At 54.3% G+C, this 15379-nt stretch overlaps 2 protein-coding genes across 2 annotated transcripts in view; one reads left to right on the top strand and one right to left on the bottom strand.

The window, feature by feature from the left end:
* The window catches only part of ASPSCR1 (ASPSCR1 tether for SLC2A4, UBX domain containing), a 39626-nt gene extending 38071 nt beyond the window's left edge, over positions 1-1555 (bottom strand). Inside the window, 1 exon segment of the mRNA XM_055241830.2 lies at positions 1360-1555. Coding sequence (XP_055097805.1) covers positions 1360-1461 — 102 coding nt within the window. The 5' untranslated portion in view covers positions 1462-1555.
* Positions 1556-2945: 1390 nt separating this feature from the next.
* Positions 2946-14651, top strand: LOC129461993 (uncharacterized). Its single transcript, XM_063617036.1, has 5 exons — positions 2946-3006; positions 9639-9689; positions 11222-11602; positions 13196-13277; positions 14358-14651. The coding sequence occupies exons 1-5, from the start codon at positions 2946-2948 to the stop codon at positions 14464-14466; spliced, it is 684 nt and encodes a 227-aa protein (XP_063473106.1). The 3' UTR covers positions 14467-14651.
* The last annotated feature ends 728 nt before the right edge of the window (positions 14652-15379 follow it).

The following is a 15379-nucleotide window of genomic DNA, read 5'->3' as shown; positions in this document are numbered from 1 at the left end:
CTGGTGAGCCAGGTGGCTCTGCCCAGGCAAAGCCAAGCACAAGACCACACTATGGACGGTCCCCGCAACAGCTGCAGGCTCTCACCTGCAAATCCTGTCCACTCTCCCTCCCTTCCTCACCATCCCCAGTTTTGTAGGAAAGCTCCACTCAGAGTTCCCCTGCAGTACAGCAACATGGGCATCCTCCTGGCACACACCCTGGGCTCTCCTTCAAACCCTGTAGTTCTGCAACCTGCCTTAAACCTGCCCAGCACAGGCTATCCCCTGGCTCTGGCACGTTCTGTGCACCTGCTCCCACTGCCTGCACCACCTCCACCCCTCTTCTCCATGAGCCAAAGCAGTGGCCTTGGCACCAAGGGGTCCTGCGCAGCCTCTGCGGGAGTGCCCCACTTCCGCACTCTGCACGCCTGGCACCAACAGCCTCCTGGCTGCGCCCTCCACCTGCCCAGGCCTGGCAACCTCACGCCGTGGGCTGCTCCCGCAAACTCCGAGTCGTGTGCACCTTCGGGTCCTCACGGTCCCCCACGCAGCAGAGGCTCAATAAATACTTTTTTTTTTCTTTTTTGAGACGGAGTCTCGCTCTGTCTCCCAGGCTGGAGTGCAGTGGCACGATCTCGGCTCACTGCAAGCTCTGCCTCCCGGGTTCACGCCATTCTCCTGCCTCAGCCTCCCGAGTAGCTTGGGACTACAGGCGCCCGCCACCACGCCCAGCTAATTTTTTTGTATTTTTTTAGTAGAGACAGGGTTTCACCGTGTTAGCCAGGACGGTCTCGATCTCTTGACCTCGTGATCCACCCGCCTCGGCCTCCCACAGTGCTGGGATTTACAGGCGTGAGCCACTGCGCCTAGCCAATACTTTTACGTTCAATTGATTCGAGGTCACAAGGTGCCCGAGTAAAAGTGCAGTGCGTGACTTGGCAAAAATCGCTTCCAGGCCCCACAGCCGGGACATCTGCCACCGCGCAACCCGGGGTCCCGCTCCGGGGGACGCCCCGGGATGGGAACGCGGGTCTAGGGCTCCACCCTTCCCTCTTCCCGGAGCCCTCGCGAGCTGAGCTCTGCCGGGCGCCGAGTACTCGATGCGGGTGACACGCGGCGCCGTTCTACCGCACCCCTGGGAAGGCTCGCCACCCGCCCCGCCCCGCCCCCAATCGGGACCCCCGGGACCCCCCGGACTCCCGCGGAAGCGCAGGGGCCCGCGAGCAGGGGGCGGGGCCGCCGCGCAGGAGGCCGCTCATTGGCCACCGAGGCCCCGCCCCCGAACACCCGGACGCCGACCACACTGGGCGGAGCCTCGGCGCGGCGCCCCCCGCCCCCCCCCCGCCCACCCACCCGTCCGCCCCGGGCCGGCGGCCGCACCTGAAGCAGCACAGTGCTCGGCGTCACCTTCACCGTGTGGCGCCGTCCGTTCGGGGCCAGCACCGACACGGCGGAGCCTCCGCCGCCTGCCGGGGCCGCCATTTTCCGCTCACGTGACCCGCCGACGGGCCGGCGTCAAACAACTTTATCGGCAACATCCAGGACGCGCAGCCACGCGGCCAGGGGGCGGGCCCGCAGCGCACTTCCGGGTCCCGCCAGGACCCGCCCTTTCCCCGCCCACGGCGCCCCGGCCCCGCCCTGGGGCGGCCAAAGCCCGCGCCAGACCCGGATAGCGTGGCCGACCTCTGCCTCCGGGAATCGCGGCTTGGATGGGCTCGCCGGGGCCAGGCTGGGCCGGGGCTGGGCGCTGCTAGGTCACCCCCAGTGAGCGGCACTGAGCCCCGGAGTCCCAGCCGTCCGCGCTCGCCCATCCTCGCTTCGTCCCTGACACGTCCCCACTTCGGTGCCCTGCTCTCCCCCGACCCTCCTGGCTTCCTCCACTCCAGCAGCTGAGCCTCTTCCCTGCCCACCTGTCCCTGTGGTCAGCGTCCACCTCCTGACCTTATGGTTTGGGGCAGTCCCCCCGCCCCTCTACGGATCCTCCCTGGGTGTTGGGGCCCGTGGCCCTCAGTCTAGACCTGATTTCTTTCATCCTAAAATGGGAGTGCAGAATCTGGCAGCCCTGGGGCTGCTGCGACAGGTCCCTAAGCCTGAGGGTAGGAAAGGCAGGAGACCGGTTTCAGAACCGTGGGGTGACCGAACGAGTCTCACCGGAACTCCTGCCGACCCACAGGCACTCAAGGACTTCCCGCACCAACCCATGCTGAGGAGGGGCTTGGTGGAAGGCTCGGAAAACACTCCCGTCGCCAGCCACCGCAGCAGGGAAAGCACCTGGCCTCACTGCCACCAGGGCCACGTGCCGCCAGCTCCAGGCTTCCAGAAGGAGCTGCTCTCCTGACTCGCAGCCGTCGAATGTGCTTAGCTCTCAGCACCTGGGCCACTCACGGACAGCACTTGCACGTGTTCCACCCCGCCCCCCCCACTTCCACGGCTCAGCCCGGCCTGGCTCTCCTCTCTCCATGTGCCTGCCTGTCTCTGCGGACTCCTGGCCAGGGCTCAGATGCACAGAAGCCTGTGGAAGGGGGAACTGGTGTAGTTATCAGTCAGTCCTCCCAAAGGGCTGGGATTGCACACGTGAGCCACCGCACCCGGCCGTCATTGCTGAGTCTAAGGACACCTCCTCTGCATGGGTGCTGTTGTGCCTTCCTGTCGATGACATATCCATGTCACACACACACACCTGTATGCTGACAAACACGGACACCTATGTACATTGGAGAAACCTGGGGAAAGCCCCAGGTTAGCCACAGCCCTCCTATCCAGACAGCCAGTCCCATGCTCTGTGCAACCTCAGAGCCTTACTGAGCCACACATCACCTGGTGGGCTTTAATTCTTTAGTGGCGTTTTTGAAGAGTCTTCCTATTTTCCTTAGACTGTCCCACAGTCTGGATCCTTGGTTAAACGTTTGGGGCAATGATGAAAGGAGGTGACAAGTCAGCAGGAGGTGCAGGACATCAGCGTGGCCATGAGTGAGGACGTGAAGTTTGACCACTTGGTCAACTTTGGGTCTGCTAAATTTCTCCATGGTCAAGTTCCCTTGCTCCTTGTACAGTAATTAAGGCATGTGTGAGGTCATTCTCTGAGACCACAAATATCAAGTTTTTCCAATAACCATTTGCCCAACAGTTTTAGCATCAGTTAATGAGTAGATTCATTGTTACACCGTAAAGCTGCAAAATCATGGGTTCCCACATTTATTGTTTCTTCTACATTTATAGTCACTTTCGGTCAAGCTTCTCCTTCTTTAAAAAGTTATTAAATATTCGGGAGGCTGAGGCAGGAGAATGGCATGAACCCGGGAGGCAGAGCTTGCAGTGAGCTGAGATCACGCCACTGTACTCCAGCCTGGGAGACGGAGCAAGACTCTGTCTCAAAAAAAAAAAAAAAAAAAAAAAAAATTAAATATGGCCAGGTGCGGTGGCTCACGCCTGTAATCCCAGCACTTTTGGAGGCTGAGTTGGGCGGATCACAAGGTCAAGAGATTGAGACCATCTTGGCCGACATGGTGAAATCCTGTCTCTACTTGAAAAAAAAGTACAAAAATTAGCCGGGCATGGTGGCGCGTGCCTGTATTCCCAACTATTCGAGAGGCTGAGGTAGGAGAATCACTTGAACCTGGGAGGTGGAGGTTGCAATGAGCCGAGATCGCACCATTGCACTCCAGCCTGGGCGACAAGAGTGAAACTCCATCTCAAAATACATATATATATATATGTTATTAATATGAATTCATGTATTTTTTAAATTCAGTCAGCATTCTTTTTGATGCTCAAATTGGTCCAAATTTGGCCAGTGAGACCTCCTTTAAGCTGGCTCATATGCTTTTTTTGATAGCAGGGATGACCTTTTATCCTGATATTATTTCAAACTTAGCTGAGCAAGGTGGCTCACACCTGTAGTCTTAGCTACTCTGGTGGCCGAGGCAGGAGGATTGCTTAAGTTCCAGCCTTAGTGAACCACTATTCATGCCTATGAATAACTACTGCACTCCAGCCTGAGCAACGTAGTACGATACCGTCTCAAAAAAGGAGAAGGAGAAGAAAGAAGAAGAGGGAGGAGGAAGGAAGAAAGAGAAAAGTTTGCAAAAGCAGTACGAAGAATTCCTGTATATCTTTTTTTTTTTTTTGGAGATGGAGTCTCCCTCTGTTGCCAGGCTGGAGTGCAGTGGTGCAATCTCAGCTCACTGCAACCTCTGCCTCCCAGGTTCAAGCAATTCTCCTGCCTCAGCCTCCTGAGTAGCTGGGACTACAGGTGCACACCACCACACCCAGCTAATTTTTGTTTTGTTTTGTTTTGTTTTTTGAGACGGAGTCTCGCTCTGTTGCCCAGGCTGAAGTGCAGTGGTGCAATCTCGGCTCACTGCAAGCTCCGCCTTGCGGGTTCACACCATTCTCCTGCCTCAGCCTCCCCAGTAGCTGGGACTACAGGCACCCGCCACTGAGCCCGGCTAATTTTTTGTGTTTTTAGTAGAGACGGGGTTTCACCATGTTAGCCAGGATGGTCTCAATCTCCTGACCTCATGATCCACCCGCCTCAGCCTCCCAAACTGCTGGGATTACAGGTGTGAGCCACCATGCCTGGCCTTCTGTATATCTTTTAGCCAGATAAATCAGTGTTTACATGTCACCCCATTTGCTTTATCATATTCTCTCTCTCTCCATATACACGTAAAAACATTTTCTGGCCAGGCACAGTGGCTTACCCCTATAATCCCAGCACTTTGGGAGGCCAAAGTAGGAGGATCATTTGAGCCTAGGAGTTTGAGACCACCCTAGGCAACATAGTGAGACCTCAGCTCTACGAAAAATACAAAAGTTAGCTAGGCATGGTGGCATGTACCTGTAGTCCCAGTGATTTGAGAGACGGAGGCAGGAGGATCACTTGAGCCCAGGAGGTCGAGGCTGCAGTAAAGACATTGTGCACCTTTGCCACTAAATACTTCAGTTTTTGTATTTCCTAAGAATAAAGCCAGTCTCAGCCAGGCGCAGTGGCTCACGCCTGTAATCTCAGCATTTTGGGAGACCAAGGTGGGTGGATCACCTGAGGTCAGGAGTTCAAAACCAGCCTGGCCAACATGGTGAAACCCTGTCTCTACAAAAAATACAAAAAGTAGCCAGGCATGACGGCAGGTGCTTGTAATTCCAGCTACTTGGGAGGCTGAGGTGGGAGAATTGCTTGATCCTTGAAGGTGGAGGTTACCATGAGCTAAGATCACGCCCTTGCACTCCAGCCTTGGCAACAGAGTGAGACTCAGTCTCAAAAAAAAAAAAAGAATAAGGCCAGTCTCTTATATAGCCACCATAATTTCATACAAAATTGGGAAATCTAACATTGATATCATACTGTGAGTTAATCCACAGTTAATTGTCCAAGTGTGGACATCTTTCCTGCATCCTTTTGGCATTTCCATTATTCTTTGGGCACTTCCTCCCTGCCCAAGCCCTGAAGTCAGCCATTTTTCAGAGAAACCCCAATCCCTTTTACAAGGAAATGGGATTTAGAGACCAAGTTCTGGGTGCTGAGTGTGTTCATGGCTACTGGGGTGTCACTGCTTTCTGGGCCCTCTCAGGGGACAAAATTAATTCATCTGAATATTTCTAAGCCACACCTCAGCCTTCTCCTCCTTCTTCCCTCATTCCATATTTGTATTTGGTTGAATTCTATTAAATTGCCCTAGTTAACCTTTTCTTCTTCTTCTTCTTCTTTTTTTTTTTTTTTTTTTTTTGAGGCGGAGTCTCACTCTGTCACCTAGGCTGGAGTGCAGTGGCGCGATCTCGGCTCACTGCAAGCTCCACCTCCTGGGTTCACACCATTCTCCTGCCTTGGTCTCCCGAGTAGCTGGGACTACAGGCACCCGCCACCACGCCCGGCTAATTTTTTGTATTTTTAGTAGAGACGGGGTTTCACTATGTTAGCCAGGATGGTCTCAATCTCCTGACCTCGTGATCCGCCTGCCTCGTCCTCCCCAAAGTGCTGGGATTACAGGCGTGAGCTACTGCACCCGGCCTTTTTTTTTTTTTTTTTTTTGAGACAGAGTCTCGCTCTATTGCCCAGGCTGGAATACAGTGGCATGATCTTGGCTCAATGCAACCCTCATTTCCCAGGTTCAAGCGATTCTCTTTCCTCAGCCTCCTGAATAGCTTGGATTACAGGTGCCTGCCACCATGCGCAGCTAATCTTTGTATTTTTAGTAGCAATGGGGTTTTGCTATGTTGGCCAGGCTGGTCTTGAACTCCAGACCTCAGGTGATCCTCCCACCTCGGCCTCTCAGAGTACTGGGATTATAGATAGGCATGAGTCACTGCACCCAGCCGATCATTTTTGATCTGCAAAAAAAATGACAAAACCTATATGGTTCAACCTAATTCTTCCTTTGTCCACAGTGAGAACCCTAATTGTCAGTAAATCAGTATATTTATTCATTTGCTTTGTTCTAAAATGCCCTCCAAACAGTTTCAGAGGTACTGCAGCAATCTTGCTATTAACAACAGATCTACTGTGAAAATTTCAAGATCTCTTTGTGGCTATTTTTGTCCTTTAGAGTATGTCCCATTAGAGAAATATAGAGAATTGTGTTCAAAAGTTATTTGAATTAATTTGTTTTTCTGTGTTAGGTTAGGTTAGTGTATTATAGGGTTCTCCAGAGAAATAGAACCAATAAGATATGCACAGATATATACAAGAGACCAGCCTGGCCAACACAGGGAAACCTCATCTCTACTGAAAACACAAAAAATAGCCAGGTGTGGTGCCACACACCTATAGTCCCAGCTACTTGGGAGGCTGAGGCAGGAGAATCACTTGAACTCGGGAGGTGGAGGTTGCAGTGAGCTGAGATCACACCACTGTACTCCAGCCTGGGTGACACAGCGAGACTCCACCTCAAAAAAAAAAGAGGAAATGTATTATGGGAATTGGCTCAAATGATTATGGAGGCTGAGAAAGAAGTCCCATGGTCGGTTGTCTGCAAGCTTGAGACAGGAAAACCAGTGTATTATAAACCAGTATATAACTGAATACTCAAACCAGTGTATAAGTCAATACCCAAAACCAGTGTATAACTCAATACATTGGTTTATAATATAATTACAATATAATTTAATTCAATCCAAGTCTGCAGGTCTGAGAACCAGGGGAGCGAGAGGTGTAACTCCCACCCTGAAGCCCAAGAAGTATAGGATGGGCGGCTGGTGTAAGTCCTGGAGTCCAAAAGCCTGAGAACCAGGTTGCCCTTCTCCAATGTCCAAGGGCAGGAGGATGGATGTCCCAGCTCCAGAACAGAGAATCTGTCCTTCTTCCACCTTTTTGTTCTATTTGGGCCCTCAACGGATTGGATGATTCCTGCCGGCTGTGGTGAGGGTGGATCTTCTTTACTTGGGCCACTGATCCAAATGCTAATTTCTTCCAGAAACATCCTTGCAGACACACCCAGCCATGAGGTTTTACCAGCTCTCTGGGTATCCCTTAGCCTGGTCAAGTTGACACATACAATTAACCATTATAGTCAGGTTAGGTTCGTTTAACAATTTGATGCATGGTTTGGTTAGGTTTATTTATTTTGGTTTTTACTAAATTTGGGGGTTTTTTTCTTCATCCTTTTTTTTTTTTTTTTTTGAGATGGAGCCTCGCTCTGTCACCCAGGCTTGAGTGCAGTGGCATGATCTCGGCTCACTGCAAGCTCCGCCTCCCGGGTTCATGCCATTCTCCTGCCTCAGCCTCTGGAGTAACTGGGATTACAGGTGCCCACCACCACGCCTGGCTAATTTTTTGTATTTTTAGTAGAGATGGGGTTTCACTGTGTTAGCCAGGATGGTCTCAATCTCCTGACCTGGTGATCCGCCCTCCTTGGCCTTCCAAAGTGCTGGGATTACAGGCGTGAGCCACTGCGCCCGGCCCGTCCTTTTTTATAGTGCTATATTTTCATTGTTCAAAAGGTTTATTTGATTCAGGCGGGGTGCGGTGACTCACGCCTGTAATCCCAGCACTTTGGAAGGCCAAAATGGGTGGATTACCTGAGGTCAGGAGTTCAAGACCAGCCTGGCCAATATGATGAAACACCACCTCTACTAAAAATACAAAAATTAGCCGGGCGTGGTGGTGCGTGCCAGTCATCTCAGCTACTCTGGAGGCTGAGGCAGGAGAATCACTTGAACCCGTGAGGTGGAGGTTGCAGTGAGCCGAGATGGCACCACTGCACTCACACTCCAGCCTGGGCGACAGAGCAAGACTCCATCTCAGACAAAAAAAAAGAATCTACATATGTGCCCACCTGGCACCTGACACAGGAATTTGCTCATCTTTGCAAACAGAAAAACAACAGGCTACCCTAGAAATTAATGAAAATGGTTTTCTTGGCCGGGCACAGTGGTTCACACCTGTAATCCCAGCACTTTGGGAGGCCAAGGCAGGTGGATCACAAGGTCAGGAGTTCGAGACCATCCTGACCAACATGGTGAAACCCCGTCTACTAAAAATACAAAAATTGGCCAGGCGTGGTGGTGCATACCTGTAATCCCAGTTACTGAGGAGGCTAATGCAGGAGAATTGCTTGAACCCAGGAGGCGGAGGTTGCAGTGAGCCGAGATAGCACCACTGCACTCCAGCCTGGGCAACAGAGCGAGACTCTGTCTCAAAAAAAAAAAAAAAAAAAAATTGGCCGGGCACGGTGGCTCATGCCTGTAATCCCAGCACTTTGGGAGGCTGAGGCGGGCGGATCACGAGGTCAGGAGATCGCGACCATCCTGACTAACACGGTGAAACCCCGTCTCTACTAAAAAAAATACAAAAAAATTAGCTGGGTGTGGGGGCAGGCGCCTGTAGTCCCAGCTACTCAGGAGGCTGAGGCAGGAGAATGGTGTGAACCCAGGAGGTGGAGCCTGCAGTGAGCGGAGATCGAGCCACTGCACTCCAGCCTGGGCAACTGAGTGAGACTCCGTCTCAAAAAAAAAAAAAAAATTAGCCAGGCGTGGTGGCGTGTGCCTGTAGTCCAAGCTACTCAGGAGGCTGAGGCCGGAGTTTGAGGCTGCAGTGAGCTATGGTCACAACACTGCACTCCAGGCTGGGCAACAGAACGAGACTCTATCTCTAAAAAGAGAAAAAAAAAAGAAAATGGTTGTCTATGGGGATGAGTGGGAGAAGAAACAGGTCAGGCCATGTCTTTATACTTTGGAATCAAATATATATATATATGTGTGTGTATATATATTTTGACTGAGTCTCACTCTGTTGCCCAGGCTGGAATGCAGTGGCGTGATCGTGGCTCACCACAACCTCCACCTCCCGGGTTCAGGTGATCCACCGACCTCAGCCTCCCCAAGTGCTGGAATTACAGGCATGAGCCACCGCGCCCAGCCAGATGTAGATTCTTAACCTGCCTTCCTCCTTATACAACAGGTGACCACAGGATGTCACAGTCTCTTTTGCTGTTATCACTGCAGCCCACCCACGTTTTCAAAGATTTATGCATGACCCCACTCTGCGGCCACCTGTGACTCCACTCTTCTCCACCATGCACTAAGTCAAAAGCACAAAGTGCTCACTGCTGGACGTTGCATGGGAGGTCACAGTGTCCAGGCGTGGAATGGTCCAGGCACGAGGTCCAGCCCCCTACCTGCACTGAACTGAACTTTGACCTGGTCTGTGCTGGCCTCCAACATAGAGCCTCGCCTGCCCAGGCCTCGGATCCTCACCTGTAGCACCCGCCAAACAGGTGAGTGGATCCTGACTTGGCACAGGAAGGCCAAGAGGTCATTGCAGGCAGGGAGTCCCCGCTGGGCTGCAGGAAGCCTGAGCCAGGCCAGAAGATGAGTTTGGGTTCCTCCCCGCAGGCTGCACAAAGTCAATCCCAGGGCTGCCCGGGGCCCCTGCCAGGCCCACTGAAGGCCCAGCACAGGGGCTGTCTTCTGCCTGGCTTTCCTGTCTTCCCTTCCCCTGTCACCCTGTCAACCTGTCAGGGAGCCCCTTGAACAGCTACTTTTCATCATGTGCCTCCTCCAGAAGACAAGCCCTGCAAAGGCACGCCTACCATCCCAGCCCCATGTCCCTGTGCCTGGGACAGGGCTCAGGCAAATGAATGGGAGGTGGTCAGGGAAGCTTCCTGTGGCTCGTGGAGCTGCCTCCCTTCTGGCCTCAGTCAGTGGCCTCCAGGCAGGATAGACACCTGGGCAGGTTCACAATCCCACCTCAGGGCCAGGCAGGGTGGCACGCGGCTGTAATCCCAGCATCTGGTGTGGCTAAGGGGGAGGATCACATGAGCCCAAGAGTTCAAGACCAGCCTGGGAAACATAGTGAGACCCCATCTCTACAAAAAAATTAAAAAGTAACCGAGTGTGGTGGTGCAGGCCTGAGTCCAAGGAACTCAGGAGGCTGAGGCAGGAGGATCACTTGAGCCCGGAGTTCAGGGTTACAATCAGCCGTGATCGCACCACTGCAGTCCAGCCTGGCAACACAGAGTGAGACCTTGTCTCTAAAAATAATAATAATAAAAGAATCGCAGCTCATACATAAATGTGCGAGAGGGCTCACACTATTTCATTAAACGAATCTGGTTTCTACATTGCTGCTGTCTGGCCACTTGGGACCTTGCTCAGCCTCTGTTCTGAGGGCGGCATAGTGCTGGCTCTTGTTCTCGGTCCCCACCCCTCTCCGGTTTAACTAGTTTTTTTTTTTTTTTTTGAGACAGAGTCTCACTCTGTCACCCAGGCTGGAGTGCAGTGGTGTGATCTCAGCTCACTCTAACCTCCATCTCCTGGGTTAAAGGAATTCTCGGGGCCTCAGCATCCCAAGTAGCTGGGATTACAGGCACGCGACACCACCATGCCTGGCTGATTTTTTTTTTTTTTTCATCTGATGAGTTTTCCTTCTGTAATGATTTTTGTGTTTTTAGCAGAGACAGGATTTCACCATGTTGGCCAGGCTGGTCTCGAACTTCCGACCTCAGGTGTTCTCCCTGCCTTGGCCTCCCAAAGTGCTGGGATTACAGACATGAGCTACCGCACCCAGCCCGGTTGAACTAGTTCTAAGGAGTAACTGCAGCCGGGTCTGGAGAGGGCTTGGCTGCCACCTTCCCTCCCAGACAGCAGCTAGACAGCTGCTCCCAGGATCTGCTTTGAATTAAAAGTGGCGTGGCCCTTTAAGAGAAGCATCCGCCGGCCGCCCCCGCCGCCGCCGCCCCTCTTTGATGTCGCTGGCGCTGAAAGGTTCCCAGTGGCAAGATCTGAGGGTTTGTTTCTGCCTCCCCAGAGGCCACGTGGGGATCACAGGGAGGGAGGGAGGGCGAGCGAAGGTCACATGGCCTCCCTGGCCTGCTGCCGCTGCTGTTGCGGCAGGAGCAGGAGCGTGGGGACCAGCGGCTGGACGGGTGGGGGCTGAGGCCTGCAGCTCGTGATGGCGGTGGAGCCTGGCAGCTGGGAGGGCAAAGGACCAGCCTCTCTGCCCCTCCCCTTGGCACCTGGGAGCCTGACCTCCAGCCTCCCTCACCTGTCCAGGAAGGAGCCACACACTCTCTGCGTGATGTGCCAAGAGGCTGCATCTCCACTGATGAGCTGGGACTCCCCCATCCCCATGCCCTTCCTCCCCCAGCTTTGGAAGGTGGCCTTTCCCTGGTGGCCCTGCCAATCCATGGTTAGCCCAGTAGGCTGCATGTTGGCACCAGCCAGGTGAAGCCATAGGGAGGAGGTGGGATGGGGTGGAGTTCAGCTGCAGGGGTGCCAAGAGGGGCAGATCCCGCCAAATACCTGGGTCCAAAAATGACAGCCTCGGCCTCCCCGCTGGGCTCTAGGAGCTCTCACCTAGGTGAAGGACGTCCTAGGGCAAGGCCGATCCTTTCCACCAGGGAACCCAGAGGCCACTCACTCCCAGGCACTGGGGCCAGGGAGAGGGCAGCGCCAACACCAAGCCCAGGAGCAGCCGCCCCGCCCAGGGGCCCCCCTCGCCCCTCCAAGGACCTGGGCGAGAGCCACAGCAGCGCCTGACAAGGGACTTGGCTCATCAAGGTCCAAGGATATGAGGCCAAGAAGGGTCCTTCTGATGGATGGGGTGGCCAGAAAAGGAGGTTGGGGGAAACCAAAAGGGGGCCAAGCTCTGTGACGGCACCGCCTGGCCTCAGGGCACCTCCCCCACTCTGAGCCGGCTGGAGAGCAGGGCCTCCCCCAAGAGCCAGCCAAGGGGGAAGCGGGCGGCCTCCCCCAACAGCCAGCCACATGGGGAAGCGGGTGGCCCGCCTCACTTCCCTGCTCACTTGGGCCTCAGAGGCCAGCAGCTGGGGCGCAGGGCAGCCCAGGTGGCCAGGCGGGGCGGGGCGGCTGAGGCCAGCACACAACAGCTGGGCCCCAGACGGCCGGCAGCAGCTGGAGCCCAGAGCGGCCCTGGCGCTCAAGGCCCTGGGGGGAGGGGCTCGGGATGTGCGGCAGGGAGCCGCCTCCAGTCTGAACAAGGAAGCCGGGTCCCCCCGGGCTGTCTGACATGCTGTGTGCTGGAGGCTCCTATCACCAAGCTCCAAGGCCCCACGCGGGGTCTCGAGGAGACCCCTGTACCGCCAACTGCCCTCCATCACACCCTCCTCTCTCTCCGTCTGCGCCTGCCCGCCAGCCTGGGCCCTTGCTTCCTGAAATGTTCTGTCCTGACCCCTTTTTCCCAGGGCGTGGGCTCCGGCCCCCCAGCACAGCCGTGACCCCGGTGAGTTGACTCAGAACCACCTATGCATCCCCAGCTCCCTCCCCAGGGGGAGGCAGTGAACTGAACCCTCACCCAATCCTGTCTCGGGGTGCCTCTCCTAAAGCACAGAGCCCCCTCTGGGCCTTCATTTCCCCAGCTTTCCTGCCGCGGGGCACACAGAGTCTAGGCTCAGTCAGAAGCCCTGGTGCCACCTGAATGGGAGCCTGGGGAACCCTGTGTGGTGCTCTCTGAACAGGACAGTGGGGATGGGGCAGGGCCAGGGAAGCAGAGAAGGGCACACCCTGTGAGGGACACCACACGCAACCATGCAGCCTGGGATAGGCACTGTGGTGCTCTTGTTGCCAGGCCCCCATGTCTGCCCTCGCAGTCAGCCTTGGTCCCTGGGGGATCGCCTGCACCCCCACGGCGCCTGGGCAGCATAACTGTCATTTATCCCATGGTCATCGCCGGAGACGCCGAGCAGAGCCCCCAAACATCCTGCACCCTTGATGCTCACGAGGACCCTGTGAGGCAGGTGCTGTTCTCATCCCTGTTTTACAGACGAGGAATCCGAGACACAACTGCAGGCCATGCAGCGGCGGGTACTTGGCTGTCCTACCCCATCCGCTCTGGTGCAGACAAAGTGAGTATCTGTCTAATATGCAAAAGGAGGGTTCTGAAACACCCTACCTGCCAGGAAGGTTTCTAGAGTGGAGCCAGCCCACTCCACCCCAAGCTGGCCACTCCACTCACCAGGCCTCAGGCCTCACCCCCGCCGCCTGGTGCCCTGTGCCCTGTGCCCAGCCTGATCGTCGTTGGTCTTACCCGCTGATTCTTTTAGATAGAAGCAGGATCTTGCTATGCTGCCCAGGCTGGTCTCGGACCCCTGGGCTCAAGCAATCCTTTTGCCAGGACCTCCCAAAGTGCTGGGATTACAGGCGTGAGCCACCGTGCTCAGTCAAAACTAACTACTTCAAAATATCGGGGCGGGTGCCGTGGCTCATGCCTGTAATCCCAGCACTTTGAGAGGCCGAGGCAGGTGGATCACCTGAGGTCAGGAGTTCAAGATCAGCCTAACATGGTGAAACCCTGTCTCTAGTAAATTAAAAAAAAAAAAAATTAGCTGAGCGTGGTGGCGCTTGTCTGTAATCCCAGTTACTCAGGAGTCTGAGGCAGGAGAATCACTTGAACCCGGGAGGGGGAGGTTGCAGTGAGCCGAGATCGAGCCATTGCACTCCAGTCTGGGCAACAAGAGTAAAACTCCATCTCAAAAAAAAAAAAAAATCTAATCCCATGACAGAGTACATTCAGAAAATTGTGCAACCATTACCACAATCCATTTTAGAACATTTTAATCACCCCAAAAAGAAACCCCGTACCGGCTGGGCACAGTGGCTCATGCCTGTAATCCCAGCACTTTGGGAGGCCGAGGTGGGTGGATCACCTGAGGTCAGAGACCAGCTGACCAACATGGTGAAACCCCATCTCTACTAAAAATACAAAAATTAGCTGGGCGTGGTGGTGCACGCCTGTAATCCCAGCTATGTAGGAGAATTGTTGGAGCCTCGGAGTCGGAAGTTGCAGTGAGCCAAGATCACATCACTGCACTCCAGCCTGGGTGACAGAGCAAGACTCTGTCTCACAAAAAAAAAAAAAAAAAAGAGAAATCCTGTTCCCATTAGTAATCACTCCCTGTTTCTCCCCATCTCCTGGAAACCACCAGCGGACTTTCTGTCTCTATGAAGTTGCCTCTTCTGGACACTCGAAATGAGTGCAATCATACCGCCTGTGCCCTTCAGTGTCCAGCTCATGTCACTTGGCTGATATCCTGAAGATTCATCCACAGTGCAGCGTGTCAGAACTTCGTTTGTTTTACGGCTAGAATATATTCCATTGTATAGCTGTGTTCCATTATGTTTACCCACTCTTCTGCTGATGGACTTTGGGGCTGTTTTCCGCCTTTTGGCTATTGTGACTAGTCCTGCTGTGAACATTCATGAGCCAGTTTTTGTTTGAACACTTGTCTTCAATTCTCTGGGTGTATCCCTGGGAGTGGGACTGCTGGGTCACGTGTTCTGTGTAACATAGTGAGGAGCCACCAAACTGTTTTCCACGGTTAGGGACATGGCCACCGCACTGTCCATCCCCACAGCGATGCTCTAGGGCTCCTGTGTCGCCGCAGCTGCACCCACACTTGGTAGTTTCTGTGTTTTTGATCGTGGTCATCTTAGTGGGCATGAGGTAGCATCTGACCCATTACTGGTGGACCTGGGTCCCCCTTCCTTATACCTATCATCCTTATACCTGTCAGGGCCAGGTTAGTCCCGTCTTGAGGCAGGTGGCCTGGAAGCAAAGGCCCAGCACCTGCTGGCCCATAGGACCCGCCACGGGAGCTGCTGCCAGGCTCTGGGTGCTCAAAACTCCGGGTGGGGAGTCCTGGGTGCAGAGGATAAAGCTGCCCCAGGGGCTGGGGAAGTGTGAGGACAGAGCCAGTCGGTGTGAGTTAAGAGGAGGACATGGGTATGAGCAGCTGCTGAGCCTCAGGAGCCCTGTCCCCGGCCATAGGGTTGCAGCCTTGTCAGTCATCCAGTCATAGCAAGGGGCTTCAGAGGAGAGGGGGATGGGGGAGGTGGACAGAAGGGCAGAGAGTTTCTGGGGAAGTCTTGGGTTTCAGCCCCTTCTTGTGTCTGCTACCAGTGTTGAATAAGCCAAAATGTCAACTCATTTTGGTTCAACATGCAGGCT

The sequence above is a fragment of the Symphalangus syndactylus genome, chromosome 14 (assembly GCF_028878055.3).
Source record: "Symphalangus syndactylus isolate Jambi chromosome 14, NHGRI_mSymSyn1-v2.1_pri, whole genome shotgun sequence".
Lineage (NCBI taxonomy): Eukaryota > Metazoa > Chordata > Mammalia > Primates > Hylobatidae > Symphalangus > Symphalangus syndactylus.
The sequence above is the reverse complement of the archived record's forward strand: the minus strand, read 5'-3'. Positions and strand labels throughout refer to the sequence as shown.

Excerpts from the sequence above, each read along its gene's own strand:
- LOC129461993 (XM_063617036.1), top strand. The coding sequence starts at position 2,946 with ATGAGTGAGGACGTGAAGTTTGACCACTTGGTCAACTTTGGGTCTGCT. Across the intron at positions 9,690-11,221 it reads CTGTAGCACCCGCCAAACAG|AGGCCACGTGGGGATCACAG; the intron begins GTGAGTGGATCC and ends CTGCCTCCCCAG. Across the intron at positions 13,278-14,357 it reads TCCGCTCTGGTGCAGACAAA|CGGACTTTCTGTCTCTATGA; the intron begins GTGAGTATCTGT and ends GGAAACCACCAG.